The sequence below is a fragment of the Meles meles genome, chromosome 11, assembly GCF_922984935.1.
Source record: "Meles meles chromosome 11, mMelMel3.1 paternal haplotype, whole genome shotgun sequence".
Taxonomy (NCBI): domain Eukaryota; kingdom Metazoa; phylum Chordata; class Mammalia; order Carnivora; family Mustelidae; genus Meles; species Meles meles.
The window spans coordinates 1,733,434-1,753,711 of record NC_060076.1 but is presented as its reverse complement, the minus strand read 5'-3'; the positions used below and the strand labels follow the sequence as shown (position 1 = coordinate 1,753,711).

Sequence of the window (20,278 nt, the reverse complement as noted above, 5' to 3'; positions counted from 1 at the left end):
GAGGGGGTATTTGGGCGGATGCGGGGCCGGGGCGGCTCTCCCGCTGACCCCGCGGGCGGACGTCTGCGGGAGGCGGGGGTGGGGTGGGGTACTTGGGGGCGCAGACCGCGGAGGGCTCTGCTGGCCCCGCGGGCGGGGGTCCGCGGGAGGCGGAGCCCTGGGGGGCGCGGGCGCGGCGCGGGCGCGGGCTGAGGGGGCGCTGGCGTGTGCCCGCAGGCAGCCGGGCGGCGGGGACGGCAGCTGCGGGGACGGCGAGCGCCCGGACACCGGCAGCTTCAGGATGAGCGACCTGGACACGGAGGTGCTGCCCTTGCCTCCACGGTACCGCTTCCGGGACCTGCTGCTGGGCGACCCGTCCTTCCAGAACGACGACAGGTAGGGGCGGGGGTCGCCGCGCGCTCGGAGCTGTCCGCGGTGCTGAGGCCGGCGCCGCCCGCTGCCCTTCAACTTTCCCGGGCTTCCGGGCTTCCGGCGGGGGAAGTTTCGGTGGGGGCTGGGCGAGGGGGCGCGCGTCTTCTGGAGGGGGCCCGGGGGATGGGACGGGGAGCTCTGTGCTGGGGAGTCCTCCCAAAGACCGCCCCCCGCCTGGCCTCCCCGGGGGCGCGGGTGCTGCCCCCTGCCCCACTCCAAGCCCCGCTGACTTGGGGGACAAGGCCAGGGCCAGAAGCAAGCTGGCGGCGGAGCCCGGGAGTCTGGCTGAAGGCTGATGTCCTCCAGACTCTGATTGGGGCCATTTATTCTTAGCTGAGGGAGCTTCTTTCAAGCTCCTGCCATGGTCCCTTAGGGAGGGTGGCCACGGCCCCTCACCTCCAATTTTCCTGGCTGGAGAAAACCAGAATGAGTCTTTCGGTAAGAGACCAGCAGAACCAGCTGGTAGGAGTAATTCATACACCGGGAGGGCTGCAGGAAGCTGGAAGAAATGTTGCTTTTCTCTGCCTTTTCCCCAAATAGCTGTCTTGGGTAAACACCCTGCGCTTAAGCTCCGTCAGCCTCAAGGGAGGCGCTTTTCCACCCGCCTTCACTGCAAGCACAGGGACTCAGCGGTGGCGGCGGCAGAGCCTGCAGGGCTGGGGAAGGAGCCGGCTCTCCTTGCTGTGTGTGCCGAGCCGCCCTCCATGGCCCTGGGCACCGGCAGGTCCCTCCCCGCCCAGCCTGGGACCAGCTGGGCGAGGTCCAGTGTCCCCCCACAGTGCAGCCGTTGGCGTCAGCACGTAGCGCACACGGGTTGGAAGGGTTGGACGCAGACTGAGCCCCTGGGATGAGCGTTTGCTGAAGCTGACCTGGGAAAAGTCAGATCTGTGAACAGGGTCAGTGGGTAAGGACCGTGAGGAGCTGCCGAAGCGTGTGGAAAGGGATTTTAAGACCACTGTGCCCACCACCGGAAGCAGAGCGTCCCACCGGACCCCAGCACGTCTGCTTGCGTTCCCATCGGGAGGAGAGCCGAGCTGACCGCGCCTGCCCACTCACGGTCAAGGTCGAGAGTTCAGTAGACGGGGGCTTCCTGATCCCTGGTTCCTCTTGTCGGACTGAATGTTGTAATGATGAGCCCACCCAAGAGCACACACAGGGAAAGTTTCACATCCCTTTCTGGGGAGACAGAGGGGTCAGGAGGACCCTGCCTGTGGCCAGGGCTCTCCTGCCCTCCTGGAACGCAGAGTTGAACCTGCATTCTGGGCATCTTCCTAGGGCAGCACCAGCCCCGCGGCGCCTGCTTCCCTGGGACTCCGTTAAGTCTTGAGAACAGCAGCCCCAGAGATGTTTCCAACGTGGGCAGGAATGGCGTCTGTCGCCCCGAGAAGGCCGGGGGCCTCTGGCTGCGTCGGTAAATGCCAGTGTCTGCGGTTGGCATAATTTAAGCCACACATCCCTCTGCTTTCAGGAGTGGATGGCAGAGGTCTTCTCCCTGCTTGCCCCAGAGAGGAGGCACAGGGCCTCGGTGGATGTGGCTGGCCCTTGGAGGGTCCACGGGGCTCCTGGGTGGGGAGGGGGCCACTGGTTTGCACCTGTCCTGCCGGGTTCCAGGCGATGCTACCCCTGCTTGCTTGGGGACCGGAGGGGACCCTGGGAGGTGCGGTGTTGGCTGCCCAGGGTTCCACCCCCCAGGGTGTTGGGGGGCACTGAGGAATGGGCAAGGTGGAGACTTAGAGGAGGGATCTTTCCTCTACCACCACCACCCCCCCCCCCCCGCCACTGTGCCAGGAACGCAGTGAGAAGAGCTTTGTTTTCAAACTTGTTGGTTCAGGCGTGGCCTTGTCCCTCTCGAGGACCCCTCATGCTCACAGGCTATGCTCCTAGGTCTTATTGGGGCCAGGATTGTGTTTGGGGGTGGGGGCAGCTGAGATCACCTGAGACCCCCATCCGTCAGGACTCGCAAGCAGGGAGGCCCAGCCTGGCTCGGAGCTGACAGTCCTGGCTCAGGGAGGAGGCGCCAGGGACGCCGGGCTGCTGGAGGCCACTTCCTGGATGCCTGTGACATGGGCCCCTAGAGTTTCTCCCTCTGTCCCTTTCTCATCCTCAGTGCCTATGTGCCCTCCCCCATCACTGATTCCCAAGGTGGAGGATGGAGGCAGGCTTCTGCCCGGCCCGGCAGGTCCCCTTCTGCACGTATAGAAACCCTGTCATGGTGTTTCCGGGGGCAGGGGCCTGGCATGGGGTGCTGGGGCTGCAGGCTGTCCCCCAGCACCACGAGGCTGGGGACTCTGGCGGGCCCCACCCTGCATTACCCTGGAGGCCATTCCCTCCCCCCAGCCCTCCACCTGCAGCCCCCAGGCCCCAGGGCAGGCTCTGTGGGGTGAGCTGCGATTTGCTGCCCTGACTCTTGGCAGGCTGCGAGTGGGCAGGCAGGGCTGTGGGCTTCCTGCTCTCCGGAGACATAAAGCCACCAGCAGTGAGTCACTGCCGCCTCACATGCTATGGCCCTGGAGGGAGGGAGGGACTCGGCCCACGTGGGTCAAGGAGGCTGCGTCGCCTCTCCTGGGGGGGTGGGGGGAGCCGGGCGGGGGAGGAGGGCAGAGCCAGAACTCACAAAACTTGCAGAGAGCAGCCGAGGTCACGGGCCGCCTTCTCCGCTGCCTGCAGGGCCAGGTCTTGAGGTCCTGGGGAGCAGGACTCTGCAGTGCCCCGGGCCAGGCAAGGCCTGGGGCTCGGGACCCCCCACTCCGCCTCCTGCTCCCCACCCCCCCACACTGGTCTGCAGCAGAGCTGACCCTCCCGGGCGCCTGGACACCTGAGCGCGAGGCACTAGGGTCGTGGGGGATAGACTTAGGGATCTGAGTGCGTCACAGCTGGGGGCCACAGGAAGGGGTGATGACAGTCCCCGTCACCCCGCAGACAGCCCTGTGATGAGACAGCGACGTGGGTGGCAGCTTTTGTCATCGTAAGTGTTTCTCCACCTCCTGTCCTGGAGCACAGACGGGAGGCTTTCCGCCCTGCCCACCCCCAGGCTCGGGGAGATGCAGGTGGGCTCTGTCCCCTGAGGTGCAGGGGGACACAGGGACACCACCGCCTTGTCCCCCACGAGGAGAACTGTGGAAAGGGCTGGGGTGGGGAGAGCCACACGTGAGGACAAAGGGCCTGGCATGTGGCCACCTCCTGGCCTGCGTGTCCCTGACCAGCTGCTTTCCACAGCTGCCTGCCGGGCCGGAACCCCACCCGCGGGGTGGGGGGCGCAGCTGGAGGCAGAGTCAGCACCGGCGCCCGCCCCCTCCCCCTGGCATCTGAGCGGAGGGCGGACGGACCCTGAGAAGCATCCAGGGATCAGTGCCCTTGGGGGCCCTGGGGATTAGGGGGGCACCAGGCTGCCGCAGGAAGGACAAAGAGGCCAGGACTCCAGGGGACCCCACTGGGCTGTGGGTCTGTGCTCCTCTGACAACAGAGGCGGGAGCCGGACTTGCTTCTCTGGAGTCGAGCAATGCCAAATATTATCCACACAACAAGCCGGGAAGTGGGAACACAGGCAGTCCTGCGCTGCTGGAGCCTGGGGTGCGGTGCGGGGGCTCGAGCGCAGACCCCTGGCCGCCCTGCAGCAGGGTGATTGACAGCGGGGCTCCCGGGGCAAGGACTCCCCAGCTCTTGGTCCACTGGGGACCCTCAAACCCAGGTTTTGGGTGCGGGGAGGAGCAGGCAGGCCTGGGGTCCCTGCGGGAGGCGCGCCCCCTCCCCTCGGCTGAGCAGAAGGGGCTCAGGCCCCTGCAGCAGGGGGGATCGGGAGCAGCTGCCCTCAGGGCCACTCAGCTGTAACCGTTAGTGAGTGGACATTGCCGAGCCCCACAGGAGAGGCCACCAGCGCAGGCGGATTTCAGTGTGGCCCGGTCAGAACCGCCCCAGGCTGCTCCCGCCCCAGGGCCCTTCCCCCCCTCTTCCCCCCTCTCTTCCTCCCCCCGGGGCTCCAGCAGATGCACAGGCTTCAGAGCGGGACACTGTCCCTGCTCACCGGCACAGGACCCAGGACCCTCCCGAGAGCCCAGGAGGGCGAGCGCCGCCGGGATCTCTGCTCTGGAGGGGGTCCGGGGAAGATTGGGGCTGTGAGGGGGGCCATGGGGACAGCAGGCCAGCCCGCATTTTGCACATGGAGGTTCCCTGCGGAGAATGAACACAGAGGACCCTGTCACAGTGGAGGGGGACCAGAGACCACGGACATGCCCCCGCCCACACCGGCCAGGCTGAAGGGGCGGCTGTCTGGGCACCAGAGGAGCCCGCTGCTTCGCTGGCTCCTTCCTGCGTGGGGCTGCGGGGCTCGGACCTCCTGGGGGCCTACCTCCTGTTCGGTGCCGTGGCTCATGGCAGGGCTGGGCTGGTGGCTCCATAGTCAGGGTGGGACGAGGTGGGACCCCCGCTCTGCCCCAGCGCCTGCTCCTGGCTCTGCCCCAGCGCCTGCTCCTGGCCCTGCCCCAGCTGGCGGCCCAGGTTCATTGCAAATACGCAGGCCTCGGAGGACTCGCCGGCCGGGGAAACGGCCAGGGCCCAGGCTGGCGGGGCCCAGCGGGGCTGGAGGATTCTTGCCACCTTCAGGACCTGCACAGTAGGACTGGATGGGCCCGGGCAGGGGGGACATGGGGCTAAAGCCAAACCCCTCAGCTCCCCCCAGAGACTCCATTCAACCAGCTCAGCCACCCGTGCAGAGCCCATCACCCCCGGGAGCGGCTGTTCCTGCCCACGGGCACCTGCCTGCTGCCCACCGGCCTCTCCGACAGACTCCCAGTACTCTCCCTCACTCCCGGGCTCTGACCCGAAATTCTGGTGCCCCCAGCTGCCCGCCGTACCTCTATCCCACCTGAGCCCCAAAGCCCGCTGCCCCACGCACAGTCTGGGCAGGTTCTGGCTTCGCCGTTGGGGCATGGCCCCGGGCGCTGGCGTGTGGCCCCGGGCGCTGAGCTGGATACCGCAAGGCTGCTCCAGGGACGCGGGCGTCTGAGGCTCGCTACGGCACTGCTTCGCGATCCAGCCCAGGAAGATCCTGTGGTGGGGCCGGGTTCTGGCCCGTTCCTCGAGCTTAAGGACCTTTAAGGGAGTAAAATTGGTGATTTTTCCCACTCACCTTCCCGGCCCAAGGCTCATCACCTGCGCCTGCCCCGCTGCACTGTGAGTGGGCCAGGGCTGTGTGATTCTGTTCCCCGTGTCACCTGGGGTCCCCCACAGGGAACAAGGGCCTGAGTGGTGGGGGGAGGTAGAGAGAAGGGCGGTGACCCCTGCGGAGGCCGAGCTCCTGGGGGCAGGTCGTGCCTTCCTCGAAGTGGGGATTCTGGGGACTGGGGTCCCCCAGCCTGAGAAGGTGAGCAGCAGGCAGGCGGAGAGTAAAGGGACAACAGGGAGGGACAGGAGTGGGAGGGGCACAGGCCCACGTGTGCCCAGACGGGTCAGCCGGGCTCTGGCCCTGTGTGTGTTTGTGGACTGGGCACGCTGCTCTGTCTTCTGGGCACTGAGGGTGTGGGGGGTCTCAGTCCGTGTGCCAGCTGTCCTGGCCCCCCTGCTCAGGCCCTGGATGTGTCTCAGAGTCCCCAAGATGGGGACTTGGGTGTCCCCCGGGAGCCGTGCTCCCCATTCTGCCTCTGGGCTGTGCCAGCTCTAAGCCCACACTGGGAGACACGTGTGCGCGACTCAGGGTTGGCTTCCTCCCAAATTAGTGTGAAGCGTGGCATGGACCCCCCGTGAGGGGCACCAGCATCCTCCAGGGGCTCCAAAACCACGATCGGTTTTGGTTTCAAACTGTAGTTCCCGTTAGCGCCTGTTGGGCTCCCCGTGATGGCCGTTTACCGCCGTAGCCATGTCGTGGGGGGACCGTCGCGCCGTGCACGCATCCGGAACGGAGCAGGGAGGCAGCAGGGCTCGGTAACAAAATGGCCTAGACCGGGCAGCTGAAGCAAGAGACACTGACGTCTCAGAGTTCTGGCAACGGGAGGTCCGAGAGCACGGAGCCAGCACAGTGGGTCCGGCTGACGGCCCCTTCTCGGTTTACAGCCGTCTTCTCGTAGCGTCTTCATGTGGTGGAGAGACAGAGGGAGCGCTGGGACCTTAGCGAACCCTAATCACCCCCCAGGGATGCCTCCCAACAGCATCCCACCGGGGGCTGCGGCTTCAGCATACGAAGTTGCCGGCTTGGCGGAGGAGTTAACGCTACAAGAGAAACGGCAGGTGGCAGGTGGCCCTTCCCTTCGCGGGGTTAAGCTCTCCTTTGACTTCACAGTCCTTACGCTTCGAGGGCGTCCCAGAAGAGACTGGAGAGAGAGGCTGCGTGGAGCCTCCTGTGTTCCCTCCAGGCTGGGCGTGCACGCAGCGAAGGGCCCTGTCCGGGTTTCCAAGGCTGACTAGGAGAGCGTCGGGAAGGGCGGGCCGCAGAGAGTACCCCAGACCCAGACCCTAACGGTGCTTGCAACAAGCCCGCACCAGCCCCAGAACCCGTGCTTACGCCGAGCCTGTGCACACGGTCTTTTCTGGAAATAGGGCCTTCGCAGCTGTGATCAAGGTAAAGCTCTCAAGGTGAGACGATTCTAGGTTAGGGTGGGTGCTGCGCCCCGTGACCAGTGTCCCTAGAGAAGAGAGGACAAGGGCAGAGGCTGCGAGGACGTGGCCCCAAGCCGGGAGAGGGACCCCGGGAGCTGGGAGAGACGAGAAGGACCCTCGCCTGGAGCTTCCAGAAGGACTGCTGGCCTCGGAACGGCAGAAGATGAGTTCCTGTTGTCTTAGGGCCCCCAGTTTGTGGCCCCCCAGGATGCTGACTCCGCTATCACAGGGTAGGGGGCTCCGAAGCCAGGGACCCGGCACCTTCCCCCTTGTCTGGGTACTAAGGGAGCCTGTGGCGTGGGGCTGCGAGGGCCTGGGCCGGCAGGGTGGTTCCTGCCCTTGTCCGTGGGACCCTTGGCCCACGGAGGTTGGATGGAGTCTGGGAATAAGATGGCCCGTCCTTTTGGGGGGTGTCTTCTGGAGCGGGTCCTACACTGACGTGGAAAATGGGCTTTTCAGCGGAGAAAGAGAGGCCCCTCCCACTGGGCCTCCCCTGGCCTGTGGGAACAATGGCTCCTGGCTTCCAGGGCTCAGGGGCTGAGGGGGCCTGCGACCTTCGTGACCTTGACCCTTGCTAGAGCCCAGGAAGGAGGCCCCTTGGCAGGCAGGGAACGCAGCTTCCCTGGGGCAGCAAGGGGCAGGCAGGAGGCGGGGGAGGTGTCTGTACTAGGCAGGGGGCTGGGGCCTGGGGCAGGTGCGCAGGGGGAGAAGGAGGGGACAGACGCAGAGGTCCCGGCTCTCCTCTCCACAGCTGTGTGCTGGGCAGGGAGACCCCCCCCAAGCCTGGCACGGCCCTGGCCAACCCCCACTGCGGCTTTGTCTTTTCTAGGGGTGGGAGTCCCTTCTGGGAGGTGAGCCAGCTGCCTCCTCACCCCCTGGGGGGCCCACGTCCTGGCTCCCTCCCTCCTCCGCAGCCCCATTCCAGCCTTAGTGGGCCTTCTTTGCCTCCTTCTCTGCCCTCCTCCTGCCTCCGCCCGCGGGGCCGAGAGACTGAGGTGAGTTCACCTCAGGAAAGCTCCCGCGCCCCCAGACCCTCCCCGCGGGGCCTGCCCTGCCCCCCCCCGCCCCGCCCACGCTAACCAGCAGCTGACTGTCTGTCTCCGCGTCTCCGTGTCTTCTCTGTCTTGCTCTGCCTCTCCGGCCGGTTTGTCCTTCGTTCTAGGCCCTTTCAGAGCAATTAACTAGGGCCTGGGAGCAGGGAGAAGGACCCCAGCCCTGTCTCCTTCCAGAGGGGAATGTGGCCAAGAACTCCAGCTGAGCCCGGCAGGGGTTCTGATGCCTGTGAGCGGAAATGTGGCCCCATGGCCAGGCGGTGCCCCCCACAGCGGTGGCACCCCCCACAAGCCAGCCCCGCCACATTCCTCTGGACCCGCTGGGTGGGAGCGGGACACACAGGCGGGCTGTGGGAGCTGCCCCAGGAAGATAGCAGCCAGGGCCCAGGACTGCACCCCCCAGGTCGGCTGAATGATAGTCCTTCAAGGATGTCCCCGTCCTAATTCGTGGAACCTGTGAATGTGGCCTCAGATGGCAGGGACTTTGCAGGAGGGAGTGAAGTAAGGATTTTAGGATGGGGAGAGAATTCTCCCAAAGTGCTGTCCCAAGTGTCCTCATTAGAAGGAGGCAAAGAAGGTTAAAATGGTAAACTTTGTTATGTGTGTTTTACCCCAATTTGAAAAGAGAGAGAGGCAGAGGGCAGTTTTACAGAGACAAGCTCGAATGAGGACGGAGGCAAGGATCAGCAGGGCACGGTCCAAGCCAAGGGACACGGCAGCTTCCAGGGGTCACAGCCCTGCGGAACTGACCGCGGACTTTGGGGCTTAGAACTGGGAGGGCACGGTCCCCGCTATGACAGCCGTGGGCACTGGAATGCACGGAATTATTGGGGGAGAGTGGCCATCGGGAGAAACCATCCCGTTTCCGTCTGGGGTGTGCCCAGGCCTGCGGGCCAGCCCCACGCTGGGAAGCCACTGTCTCGTGGCAGCACGTTCCCAGTGGCGTGTACAGGGGACTCCCCGAGACTCACGCCATGTGCTGGGGAGCCTCTGGTGGTGCTCAGGGACTGGTGGAGGGCGTGGAGGGGAGCGGGGGCCGGGGGCCCAGGGAGGGGAGCGGCAGCAGCTGCCCAGGGGGGAGCTCACCCCTCGCGGCTGCTTTGCTCAGACCAGGAGTCCTGTGTGCTGTCTGGTTATTAGGATCCTTGGACTCCTCGTGATTCCGAACAGCTCCCACTCGGGGCGGCCCCCCCAAGATCTCCATGGCTGCCCAGGACCGTGAATGTGACGGGAGGCCACACCCGGGTTCACGGCACACAACGCAGTTCAGCGGCCGAACCTTCTAAAGTCACGTGTTGGCGTTCCAACCCCCCACCCCGGGGCCTCAGAAGGGGACCTTGAGTGGAAGTAGGGTCACGAGGTGCCCACGAGGTCGTCGAGGGGGCTCTGCACCTACACGATGGGCAGCTGGGAGGCAGGCAGAGGGAGAAGGCTCAGCGCGACCTCTGAGCTGACCAGAAGGATATCCTCTGGGGGGCCTGGCCCCGTCGCACGAGCGCACGGAAAGCGGACGTCGTCTCTGGCGGGACGTGGACGAGCCGGCGGTTTGAGCCACGGGTGCCCCAGTGCCTGGCGCTCCAGGGCGGGGGGCGCAAGCCAAGGAAGGAGGCAGCCTGGGGAAGGGAGGGTGGCAGCCAGAGGGACCAGGGGCCCGGCCGCCCGCCAGCCCCCGGGGTCTGGAGGAGCTGCGGGCGAGAGAGCCCAGCCCCGCGGTGGCGGCCGCAGCCTCACGAGCCCCCAGGACAGACCGAGCCAGGCAGCGCCCGGACCCACCCTGCAGCACCGGCAGGGGTGAGGCATTGCCTGCAGCGGCGAAGCCGGTGGCGACTGGTCACGCAGCAGAGACAGCCGATGCGTGAGGCCTCCTTCCTGTGGGGCCACCCGCTGTCCACCTGCGTGCGACTGCCCTTCCCTCCGCCTCCAGTTTCCTCACACGCTGGCTCTTGGGTCCGAAGGCCCCGTGGACTGAACAGGAAGGGCTTTTTAGGTGACGCTGTGGTCGCCACGTGGCCCCGTACCCTGCTGGGTTAGAGCTGGCACAGCCCCCAGCTGCCCTGCACGGACCCCATGTGCGTCCCAGACCGCAGCTCCAGGAGCATCCGCGCGGGGCCCTGCCGCCTGCCCCGTCTGCGTCTGGCCCCCAAGTGTCAACCACGCGCCTCTGCAGGGGCTGCTTCTCCTTCGTGGAGCGGAGCTGGGCGTGCACCCTGACCCGGACTCCTGCCGGAAAGGCAGAAAAACGCGCACCGTCCTTTCTCTCTCGTCGTCGGTTTCCCGAGCAAGGCAGCGTGTCCTGGCAGCCCCGGGCTGTGACCCCACAGGGCCGCTTCTCTGCCCCTCCTTGTGGGCACGGGGAGTTCACCGCGGGGCCGCAGAGGCGCAGCAGAGCCCCCAGAACGCTCACACCCCAGTTCCCGGCACCTGGCGCATGTCGCCACCACGGGCCAGAGGGCCTTCGTGGACGTCGTGAGATGGAGGCTTCCGATGCGGGGGATCTTTGCTGGCCCCGTGGCGTCACAGGCTCCTCGGAGAAGGGAGGTGGAAGACCGAAGCAGAGGTCAGCGGCAGGAGGCTAGGACCCCGAGAAGCTGCAGCGGCAGGAACACCCCTCTCCAGAGCCTCCAGGGGGAACCGGCCCTGCCCCGCTTGGAGCTGGGGTCCCAGGACGATGAGATGATAAACTCGTGTTGTTCTCAGCCACTCCATTTGGGGTGCGTCGTCCCGGCAGCGGCGGGAAACCCCGCCGCCGTGATTTAATCTTCGCCCGTGCCGGTGCTCACCTGTCCCTGCTGGCCCGGCGGAGCCCCTCCGGCCGAGCTCCCTGCCTCCCCCCCGGCGTCTCGTCACGGCGGACCGCACGCATAACAGAAAACTTACCATCCTAGGTGTGTTTAGGGACACAGTTCAGGGCACATGCTTGTGGGGCAGCCTTCCCCAGAACGTGTCATCTGCCTAAACCGTCCCAGTGAAACACTGTCCCCTCCCTCGGCCACAGCCGCGCCCCGCCCTCCTCGTCTGTGGGTCCGGCTCCCCGCGGCGTTTCCACTCTCACAGAGCTGGTCCCGCGGTGCCGGGCTGACCTCTGCCCGCACCAGCCCTCCGGCTCTGCCACGCTGCAGCCGGTGCCGGGACTCCCTGCTCTCGGAGGCCGCGTCCTGCTCCGTGCTGCGGACGGACCACGTCTCGCCCTCCTGTCTTTGGGCCCTTGGGCTGCTTCCACGTTCCGCTCTTGTGAGTGACCCGGACGGTGTGCCACCGCCTCCCGGAGACCGGCTTCCTGCCCGGGCGGAGCTGCCGGCTCACAGGGGAATCCTGAGGAGGCTCCAGGCCCTCCCACTGCCGCAGGGGCCTCTCACGTTCCCAGCGACGCGCCCACGGTTCCCAGTTCTCCGCGTCTGTCCAGCACCTTTTCTTTCTGCCTGTGGATCACCGCCGTCCCAGCGAGCGCGGTGGCTTCTCGTTTGAGTCGCGCTGCCCTCGTGACTGGCGGTGTCGAGCATCTTTCCGTGGACTCCCTGGCCCCCGGGAGCAGCCCGGGCACCGCCCCAGCCCTGCGATGGTGCTGCCATCAGGACACCCCCAGGTCCCCTCTCCCGACGTGGGGCTGTGGGTGAGGATGCCGAGGACCCCACACCCCAGTTTGGCTTCAGAGGGTGGAGGCCGGCACCCGCCTGGGGGTCCCCAGCCACGCTCTGCCTGCCACTCCCGTTATCCCGCGCCCCCTCTAGCGAAGCTTCTGCCTCTCCCTAGGCTCGAGGCTCTGGAGCCAGCCCTCTTCCCTGCCTGCACACCTGTAAGGTCCCACCTGCAGGCCTCACCTGCTCCCAGGTCCCTCTCCAGCCCCGCCGCCCACAGCGTGCCAGGCGTGGGCACCCAGTCCCCCACGAGACAGTGTCGGGCAGGCGCGCGAAGGATGCCCAGAGTGGGTCTGGTAGGCCACCCCGTGTTCTCCTCTTGTCCTCCCTGTCTCGGGCATCACCGCCCACCCACTCCCGCAGCCCTGGTGGGTTCCCCGCCATCCAGTCCTCCGGAAGCCTGGCGACTGCCACCTGTGCTCCCCCCTCCGCCGGGCCCCGCCCCTCTGGGCACAGAAGATGCAGAGCGACCCCTGCTCCTGAGCTGCTCCAGCAAGAGGAGGAAAACCGTGTTTGTGGTGCTTGGGAAAAGGAGACGGCTCTTTGCTTCCGCCCCCCTGCCGCCGCCACGGGGCTCGAGCTTGTCCAAGCCCAGCGGGAGCGGGCAGTTTGGGACACGGCTCGCGGTGTGCCGTGGCCAGGGAACTCAGTGCCCCACGCCCGGGGGTCTCTCCTCCACGTACAGGAAACAGGGACCGTGCAGTAAACTGGATGACCATCTTCCAAATAAATCAGAGCTTACGTAAGCGCTGCAGCGGGCCAGCTGGAAGGGCCCCCGCCACCCACTGCAGACGGAGCGGCTGACGGTCGCCTGGTGGTCCGTCCCTGCAATCAGCCGATGGTTTCCGTTAGGCCACGTCATGCATAACGCTGGGAAAACCGTCCTTTGTCCCCCTTACCACGAACCTTGGAAGCCATCGCCACGTGTGGACCAAGTGTCCTCAAAACCCAGGAACGGGAGAACGCACGGCAGCCGTGGCGGACGCGGCCCCCGGCCCGATGTGCGGGCTGCCCTGCGGTGGACGGGCGCGCTGGCGGTCAGCGCGCATATAGGTGGGCGCCACGCCATCGTGGCCCAGGGACCACGAGCCCATGTCCTGTCTGTGGGTGAAAACGACTCCCAAGGAGCCCCACGGCTTCCTCCCCCCAGGTGGTCACGTGATCACCCCCGCCACCCACCCCACTCCTTACTGACTGAAGGAGCCACGTCATTGCCCAGAGCCCCGCACTCACCGGGGGCAGCCGCTGCGTGTCGTCCCGCAGGAAGGGGGACAAGTGGCCGCCATCTCCTCGCCCCCTCCCCCGCAGGAGCAGGCGTGGGGCTTTGCCCACATCAACACCTTGTTCCTTTAAGGCAGATTCCTGATGGGGGTACAGCCCGGGGGGTGCTGGGGGTCTGCCGAGACCCCGAATGGCTCTGTGCCGGACCTTCCTGCCTCTCCACATCTGGGGAGGGCCCGGCAGGGGCTGCGGGTTCTGATGCCCACCGTCCTTCCACAGCCCTTCCAGAAGCCAGGCAAGCTGGAGCCCCGGGTCTGGGCGTCAGGGTTCAGGCAAGTCAGGAAGGCCTGGAGCGCTGGCCGCTGAGTTCAGCGGCGCTTCTCAGCACCTCCTGCCCCCAGCGGGCTCCAGCCAGAGCCTCGGCCCCCAGCACCCACACCTGCCGGCAGCTGCCCCGGCCAAGCCGCCTCACCTGCCAGCTCCTCTGTTTCTCCCTGCCTCCGTCTCCTGGGGAAGCCACCTCTGACCTCCGTGCCTCATCTCCCCACTTAACAAAACTGAAGCTTGCGCTGTCTCCCGGGTTATACCCAGTCGTCGGGGTGACCCGAGCCGTCCACGAAGCAGCTGCTTTGTCCAAAGCAGGGAGGGCCCTTGTGCCTGGCACCAAGCAGAACCTAGCATATGGGCCCTGCTTGGCGAGTGCCCCCACGGACAGCGGCCCTGTGGGATGGAGAGAGGATGGGCAGACAGGTCGGGCATGTCCCACCTGGCGGGGGTGGGATCACCCAACCTGAGCCAGCATGGGTTGGGGGGGGCCATCCAGAGCCCCACCTGAGTCCCCAGGCCCCACAGGCCGCCTGGGACTTGGGCACACGGCTGAGCACCGAGCTCGTGGGCTCCAGCCGCTCTCGCCTGCGGAGGTGAGTGGCCAAGAGCCACCAGCTGTCACCGCGCCACTACTGCTCCCCTCCCCCAGCGCCGCCGTGACTGTCGTGATTCTTACTACTACTTCCGTTACACGGCGGCGCTGGCCCCTGGGCGCCGAGACCCCTCCCGCCGGGACTCCTCCGCGGTCCGGCCGCCCCCCACCCGCCTCTCTGCGCCCCCGCCCGCCCGGCCGGGCCGATCCACTGCGGCGGCGGCGCGGGGAGCGCGGGGCGGGGCGCGGAGATGGGAGCGCCGCCCCCGCCGCCTCCCGCCCGTGCGCTCCCGCAGGATGGCGCGGGCCAAGCTGCCGCGCTCGCCGTCCGAGGGCAAGGCGGGCCCGGGGGGCGCCCCGGCCGGCGCCTCGGCGCCGGAGGAGCCGCACGGCCTCAGCCCGCTGCTGCCGGCCCGCGGCGGGGGCTCCGTGGGCAGCGACGTGGGCCAGAGGTAGGGGCGCGCGCCTGGGGACCCCCGCGAGCCGCCGGGAGGGGCTTTGCTTCTGCCGCTCGCATCTCGCACGGGCTCCGCTGGGCTGCACCTGCCGCGTTGCCTGCAGCCCCGGGGAGGGGGGCGATGACCGGGTTCCCCGCTGGGAACCCTCACCCAGGCGCGCGGAGCCTGTGGTTCCCCCCTCCCCCCGCAACTCCCTCCTGCTCTCGGAACTGGTACGGTGGGCCCGCAGGTAAGACTGGAGGGGAGAGGGAAGAGAGGACCCGGACAGAGCGCCAGGTGGCTCGGGGACCCTGCCTGTCCTGGGCCACTGAGCCCACACTCCTGTTGGTTCTAGCGGCCGCTTGTCGGGAGGCAGGGCCAGCGTCCTCATCCCCACTCCAGAGGCGGGCAGCGTGAGGCCCAGGGAGGTTGGGGGCCTGGCCAAAGTCTGCATAGCCGATTGGAGCTGGGACATAGTCAGGTCTCGGGTTCCCTGGGGACGAGTGCCCCGAGCTAGTGGCCCCCAGGGTGCAGGAGACCTGTTTCCTGGGGAGGGGGCTCTCCTGGGGAGGGGGCATCACAGTCCCTTCTCCGGCTCCTCTGAGGGCAGGGGGGCACACAGCTCCCCCATGTCACGGCCGGGTGGCACGCAGCATCCCCATCTCACGGATGAGGACACTGAGGCTTGGACTGCACTAGTACTTAGCCTTCTGTGTGCAGGGAGCCCTTCTAGATGCTGCGGGAGGAACAGAGATGAATCAGACCGCCCTGGTGTAGGCACACATCGTGGGCACGGAATCCTGTGTCTGGCAGAGAGGACCAGGCTGGGCCGGGGTGAGGAGAGCGGGGGCTCCCCGGGCTGCTGGTCTTCAGGGAGGGACTCCAGGAGGTCGGCAGGGGCCCTCCAGGCTGAGCCAGCAGCCAGGGCTGAAGCCCAGGGGTGGGGGCGCCAGGCCTCATTAAGGTCGGGGCGGAGGTTGGCAGGGAGTTGGCCTGGCAGATGGCAGAATCGGGGGTGCCTCGGGAGTCTCTCCCCTGCCCCTCCCACCGGACTGCAGGCTGTCCCGGCCCCTCCCTGCCTTCACACCCCATTTCCGGCTCCTTGGAGCTGCCCAGTGGCTACTCCCAGTCCCTGGAGCGGACTGTCAAGAATGAGGCGAAGTGCGTCTAAGAGGCTTGGGGGCAGCTAATGGGCAGCCTGGGTGGGAAGGAAGCGAGTGCTGGCCAAAGCCCTGAGGACGGATCTCTCTCCCCTCCATCGCTTCTTGGACACCGTGGGGGGCAGTGATTCTGGAGGCTCTGGTTACTGCCAGCCCAGCCCTTGGAAGAGATTGGCTCCCCTTGCTGTCCCTGTTCCTGCAGGGACGTGGAGATGGCAGGTCCTGCCCAGGCTGCGTCCGAGCCTGCAGTGCAGAACGGGAGCTGAGATGGCAAGGCCGCCTCCTCCAGGAAGCCCTCTCCCATGCCCGCACTCTCCTGCTCCCAGTTCTGTGCTCGTGCTTACGTGGGGGACTCATTCTGTCCCCACAGCCCCTGAAGTGTAGGGCCCATATCAGCCTCCTTGCGTGGAGCAAAGGGCACTTTCCGAGGGCCGGGAGTCCGGCTGCCTGATGCCCCCAGACGTTAGACACATGCTACGAGGTTCATTCTGGACGAGGCAGAGAGCACCCACAACAGGTTCCTGAGCGGAGGAGGACTCGCAGGCCTCCTTAGGCACTCAGATGTGACCGAGCACCCGGCACCCCGAGGGTCCAGGGTGCGGAGACGTTTGTCAGAGGGAGCTAGGGGCCACAGCTCCTGAAATTGGTCTCATTTGCATGCCTGGCCGCCCGCCGGGTCCAGCCAGGGCCAGAGCTCCCCGGGCCACTCGGCAGCATGAGCCTTTCTCAGGGTGGCCCAGAGCCTTCTGGATGCCTCACCAGTGCTGGGGAGGCAGTGAGGCCCAGGGAAGTCCTGCTCCCAGTCCCACGCCCAAGCCCCTCACCCACCCAGTCCCAACACAGTGCACCCTAGTCACAGGGATGCTGTGGGCCCGCATGGGTTCCCCACACACACACCCAGCTGAGGCTCCCTGGCCTCTAAGCTCATGGGTCTCTTTTTCCTCTGTCCCTTGCCTCCCCTATGCCTTGTGAGGCCAGGTGTGGGAGGGGGACAATGGTTGGAAATTGGGATCTGGGGGTTGGAGTGATGCAGCCCGTCATTCAAGAGCTTCTGAGCAAGGGGACCAGTGAGCCCTCCACAGGGGTCAGCGCTGCTCTGGGGCCCCCTTGTGCCCCCAACAACCCCGGAACTGGGTGGCCTTGTCCTTCCCAGGTGCTATGGCAGGTCAGGCATGCTGATCTGGAAGGACAGACAGGGCGGGAGATGATAGACCCAATTACTGGGAACCCCCTCCACCAGGATTTGGGTTCTGCACCAAAGGAGGGGTCGCTGGTGTGTCCTTGGAGGGGACACCGGGCTGGGCAGCCTGAAAGGCATGCGGGCAGCATCAGTGAGAAGGAGGGGCTGCGGGTCTAGGAGGGAGAGTCCAGGGCTGTGGGAGTCGTGGGGAGTGGGGCGGGGTGTGAGGGGCGCCCCGTGGACGGCTGAGTCTGGGGCACCTGGAGGCACAGCCAGGAGATCGCCAGGGGCAGGAGCCAGGCTGGCCAGCGGGGACCCTCTTGTGGGCGTGGGTGCCCTGAGGGGAGGGGAGGAGCAGAAGGTCAGAGGCCAGAATGGAAATCAGGCCCGGTGTGAGGCGGCAGGTGGAGGCCAGGGTGTCCCCAGGGCAGAAAGAGAGGAAGAGGGGTCCCCAAGGAGGAGGGGGAGCAGGAGGGCCTGGGCGCAGGAGTCGTGCACTTGGCCGCGCGGCTGTCTGTGCCCCGCCACTGGTAATTCAGGGGAGGGTAGTTCAGGGGAGGGGCGGGGTCCCTCTGAGCCGGGCTGACCGGCAGGGTTCAGGGAGGAGAGAGGGAAGTCCAGCTGCCCGCCAGGGGCTGCGCGCCCAGGCCCGCGGGGGGAGGCGGAGCCTGCGGTGTAGGGGCGGGGCCAGGAGGTGGGCCTGGTGGGCGGGGCTTGACGGGGGCGGGGCCGGGACAGGTGGCAGCCGGCGCCCGGCCTGGGTTAGCATCCCACGTGGGGGCGGCATTGAGCGGCCCCTGGACGCACTCTGTCCGTCCGGCTGTGTCTCTGACCACTGAGGAGGGGCCTGGAGGGGCAGGGCCCATCCCCACATGCAGGACCCTGGGAGCGTCTGTGATCCGTGGGGCTGGGGAGGGAGGGGGAGCGAGGACCGCAGGAAACACCGTTCACTCCGCACGCCCGCCCGGGTGCTCTAGCCCGGCCGTCGCCACCGCATCTGGGGGTCCTCGGGGTTCCAGTGTGGTCCTGCTTTCCTGCTGTTCTTCCCAGGGCCCCACGTGTTTGCCCTGACCCCAAGCCTGCCTGTCTCTGTCCAACAGCAGCAGGCAGAGCCCCCTCCCCCCAGGTGCACTCGCCCCCTCCCCTTCCTGTGCGCCCCCCCCTCCTCCAGGAACCTCGACCTTCCACACCACTCCCCAGGGACCCGCACCCACTCTCCGTGAATTCCTGGCTCCACCACCATGGCCGTGGCCCTGCCAGACTCCTGGGACAGCTGTCACCCCAGCTCGGGGCTTGGGGCAGTGCCGGGGCCTGTGAAAGGGAACCTGAGCCGGACAAACGTGTAGACTCTGCCGGAAACTCCCGGTGACTCCAAGCTGAGGCCCGGTGCAGCCCTGGCTCCCACTGCTCCATGGGGGCCCAGCCCCTCCGCACACCCCGTCCAGACCTTGTTCCCAGAGCGTCCTGAGGCCTCACCTTGCCCACTGCAGCACCGGGAGCTGCGGGCTGGGCACTGGGAGGGGAGGCTGCCCACCCACAGGGAACGGGTGGGCGAGTGCCTGCGGCCCAGCCCATGGCGAGGGACGGCCTCTGCCCTACAGGCCAGCTCCTTCCTCCTGCCTGTGGCCTTGGGAAAGAAGTGGTCCTCTCTGAACCCGTGCTTCCTCTTCTGGAATGTGGCTGCTTTGAGGATTAAGAGCCCGTCATCAGAGAAGAGTAGACTTCCGGCACACACACAGACCCCCGCCAGCCCCCCGGGGGCCAGTCCCCAGAGCCCCATAGCTCCCACCGGCCTCCCCTCCAGCCCAGGCCAGCTGTCTTGGGGTCAGCTGCGTGTGGCCAGGCTGGCAGAACCCGAGGGCAGGCGGCCCAAAGGGCAGCCGCCATGTGGTGGTTGGTCAGTGCAGGGGGAGCACCTGGGCACCCCCTAAGAAGCGTCAGCACCCAGCCTCGGCCTGTCCTCTCCCTGGGAGGTCAGGGTGCAGGGCTCATGGGCTCTGTGGCCCACAGAGAGCAGGGGAGCAGAGGGGAGGTGGGTGGACTTGAGACAAGGGAGCCCTGACTGTCGCGTCTTGTGTGGGAACTGGTCCTGGCCAAGCCGGCTCCCCAGGTGGAAAGTGAGGCTAACGGTGCCTTTCCCTGGAGCCAGGGTCGTGGTGCCTGGGGCAGGCATGGCAGGAGCAGGGACAGTGAGCGCTCGCCGAGCGGGCTGATCCTTTCCTAATCCCTGGGCTGAAGGCGGGCCGCCTTGGCCTTGGCCTTGGGTGGGGTACGGCCTGGGCAGGGGACGCAGGGGCCGGCTGCTGCCTGTGCTGCTTTCCAGGGCACCGAGGTCTCCGGGCGCGGTCACTGCCCCGCTGCAGGCTGCCCCCCGGGGGCCCCTCTGCTGCCTGTGGGCTCCGTGGGTGGGGGAGGGGTGCATGCCCATGGGTTCGCCCCGCTTCCCTCGGACCCTGCCCAGCGCCTCCTTGAGTGTCCATGACCCGCCTGGTCCAGGAGTCCAGGTCCTCCGTCTGTCCGTCTTCCGTGTTGACGTGAGCGCCTGTGTCTGTCCCCAGGCTTCACGTGGAAGACTTCAGCCTGGAGTCCTCTCTGTCTCAGTAAGTGCTTGCAGGGACGCCCGCGGGGACGGGCAGGTGTCCTGGCACCCACGGCGGCCCCGGGGAGGCGGGGGGACTCCAGGCAGGAGCAGGCACGAGGCAGCTCCGGCCACCCCCTCCTCACACCAACAGGAGACGTGGGCCTGAGGGCTGGAGCGTGGGCCGAGTCCCCCGGGCGGAGCCCTGCAGTGAGAAACAGGGCTGTCCGGAGGCGGGGACCCCCAGCCTCTGCCTGGACAGGGACAGGCACATAGACGACTGCTGGGACCCTCCTGCCTCACCCAGGCTGGGCGATGTGCGCTGGTCCAGGCTATTCCTGGGCTCAGCTCAGATGTAGGTCAGGTGGAGGGTGGCTTTGAGGCCGGGGAGACCTGCGTCGTCCTCAGAGTGGCCACATCCTGCCCAGGCCCTCGGTGTTCAGTGTGGCCACCAAGTGGAGCCTGACTTCATCCATTCACACGGTCGCCCTCCCTTGGTGGTCACCCTCCCTTGGTGCGTCCCGCTGCCTACGCTCTCCCTGCGGCCTGAGGCTTGGGGCTGGGATTCTCCCGTCTGGAGTGTGGGAGCCAAGAGGCCGGGCCGGCCCAGGCCCCTGTGGCGCAGTGGGTAACAGGGGGGTCCACTGCCCACAGGGCTCTGTGGGGCACCCCAGGCTGCTGGGGAATGTGGACCATGTACAGCCCCCCAGAGTCGTCACCGGTAGAGCAGACACCCGGGGTCCACGGAGGCCCACAGAGGTTCTCCCAGGCCCCTGCCCAGCCGAGGGCACCCACACGGGCCTCCCCGACACGCACGCAGCAGGCTCCAGACAGGACCACCCTCCCCGGAAGGCCCAGGCTGTCTCCTCTGCTTTCTGAGAAGCCACTATCCACGCCCCCTTCCCCTGGCTGCTCTGCTCCTCCAGCTTCCCCACCCAGGGGACGTCCCTCCGGCCGTCGGTCCCTGGCCGTGGGCAGGCGCTGGAGGAGAGCTTTCAGCCCCGGTGAGGGTTGGGGTGCGGGAAGGATGTGGCCACCAGCCCCCCACAGGCGAGTCTGCAGGCTGGGGGCTGGGAGTGGCTGGGACAAAGCAGCCT

The 20,278-nt window shown here is 67.1% G+C and overlaps 1 protein-coding gene across 9 annotated transcripts in view; it reads left to right on the top strand.

Moving 5' to 3' along the window:
- The first annotated feature begins 224 nt into the window (after positions 1-224).
- The window catches only part of KCNT1 (potassium sodium-activated channel subfamily T member 1), a 52,205-nt gene continuing 32,151 nt past the window's right edge, over positions 225-20,278 (top strand). For 3 of the 9 annotated variants that reach the window (XM_046023246.1, XM_046023248.1, XM_046023245.1), the window contains exons 1-2: positions 14,124-14,278; positions 19,162-19,203. In XM_046023246.1, coding sequence (XP_045879202.1) covers positions 14,124-14,278; positions 19,162-19,203 — 197 coding nt within the window. Of the gene's footprint in view, positions 376-14,123; positions 14,279-19,161; positions 19,204-20,278 lie in introns of those variants that run through there. The other 6 variants (XM_046023249.1, XM_046023253.1, XM_046023255.1 and 3 more) reach the window with 5 other exon arrangements.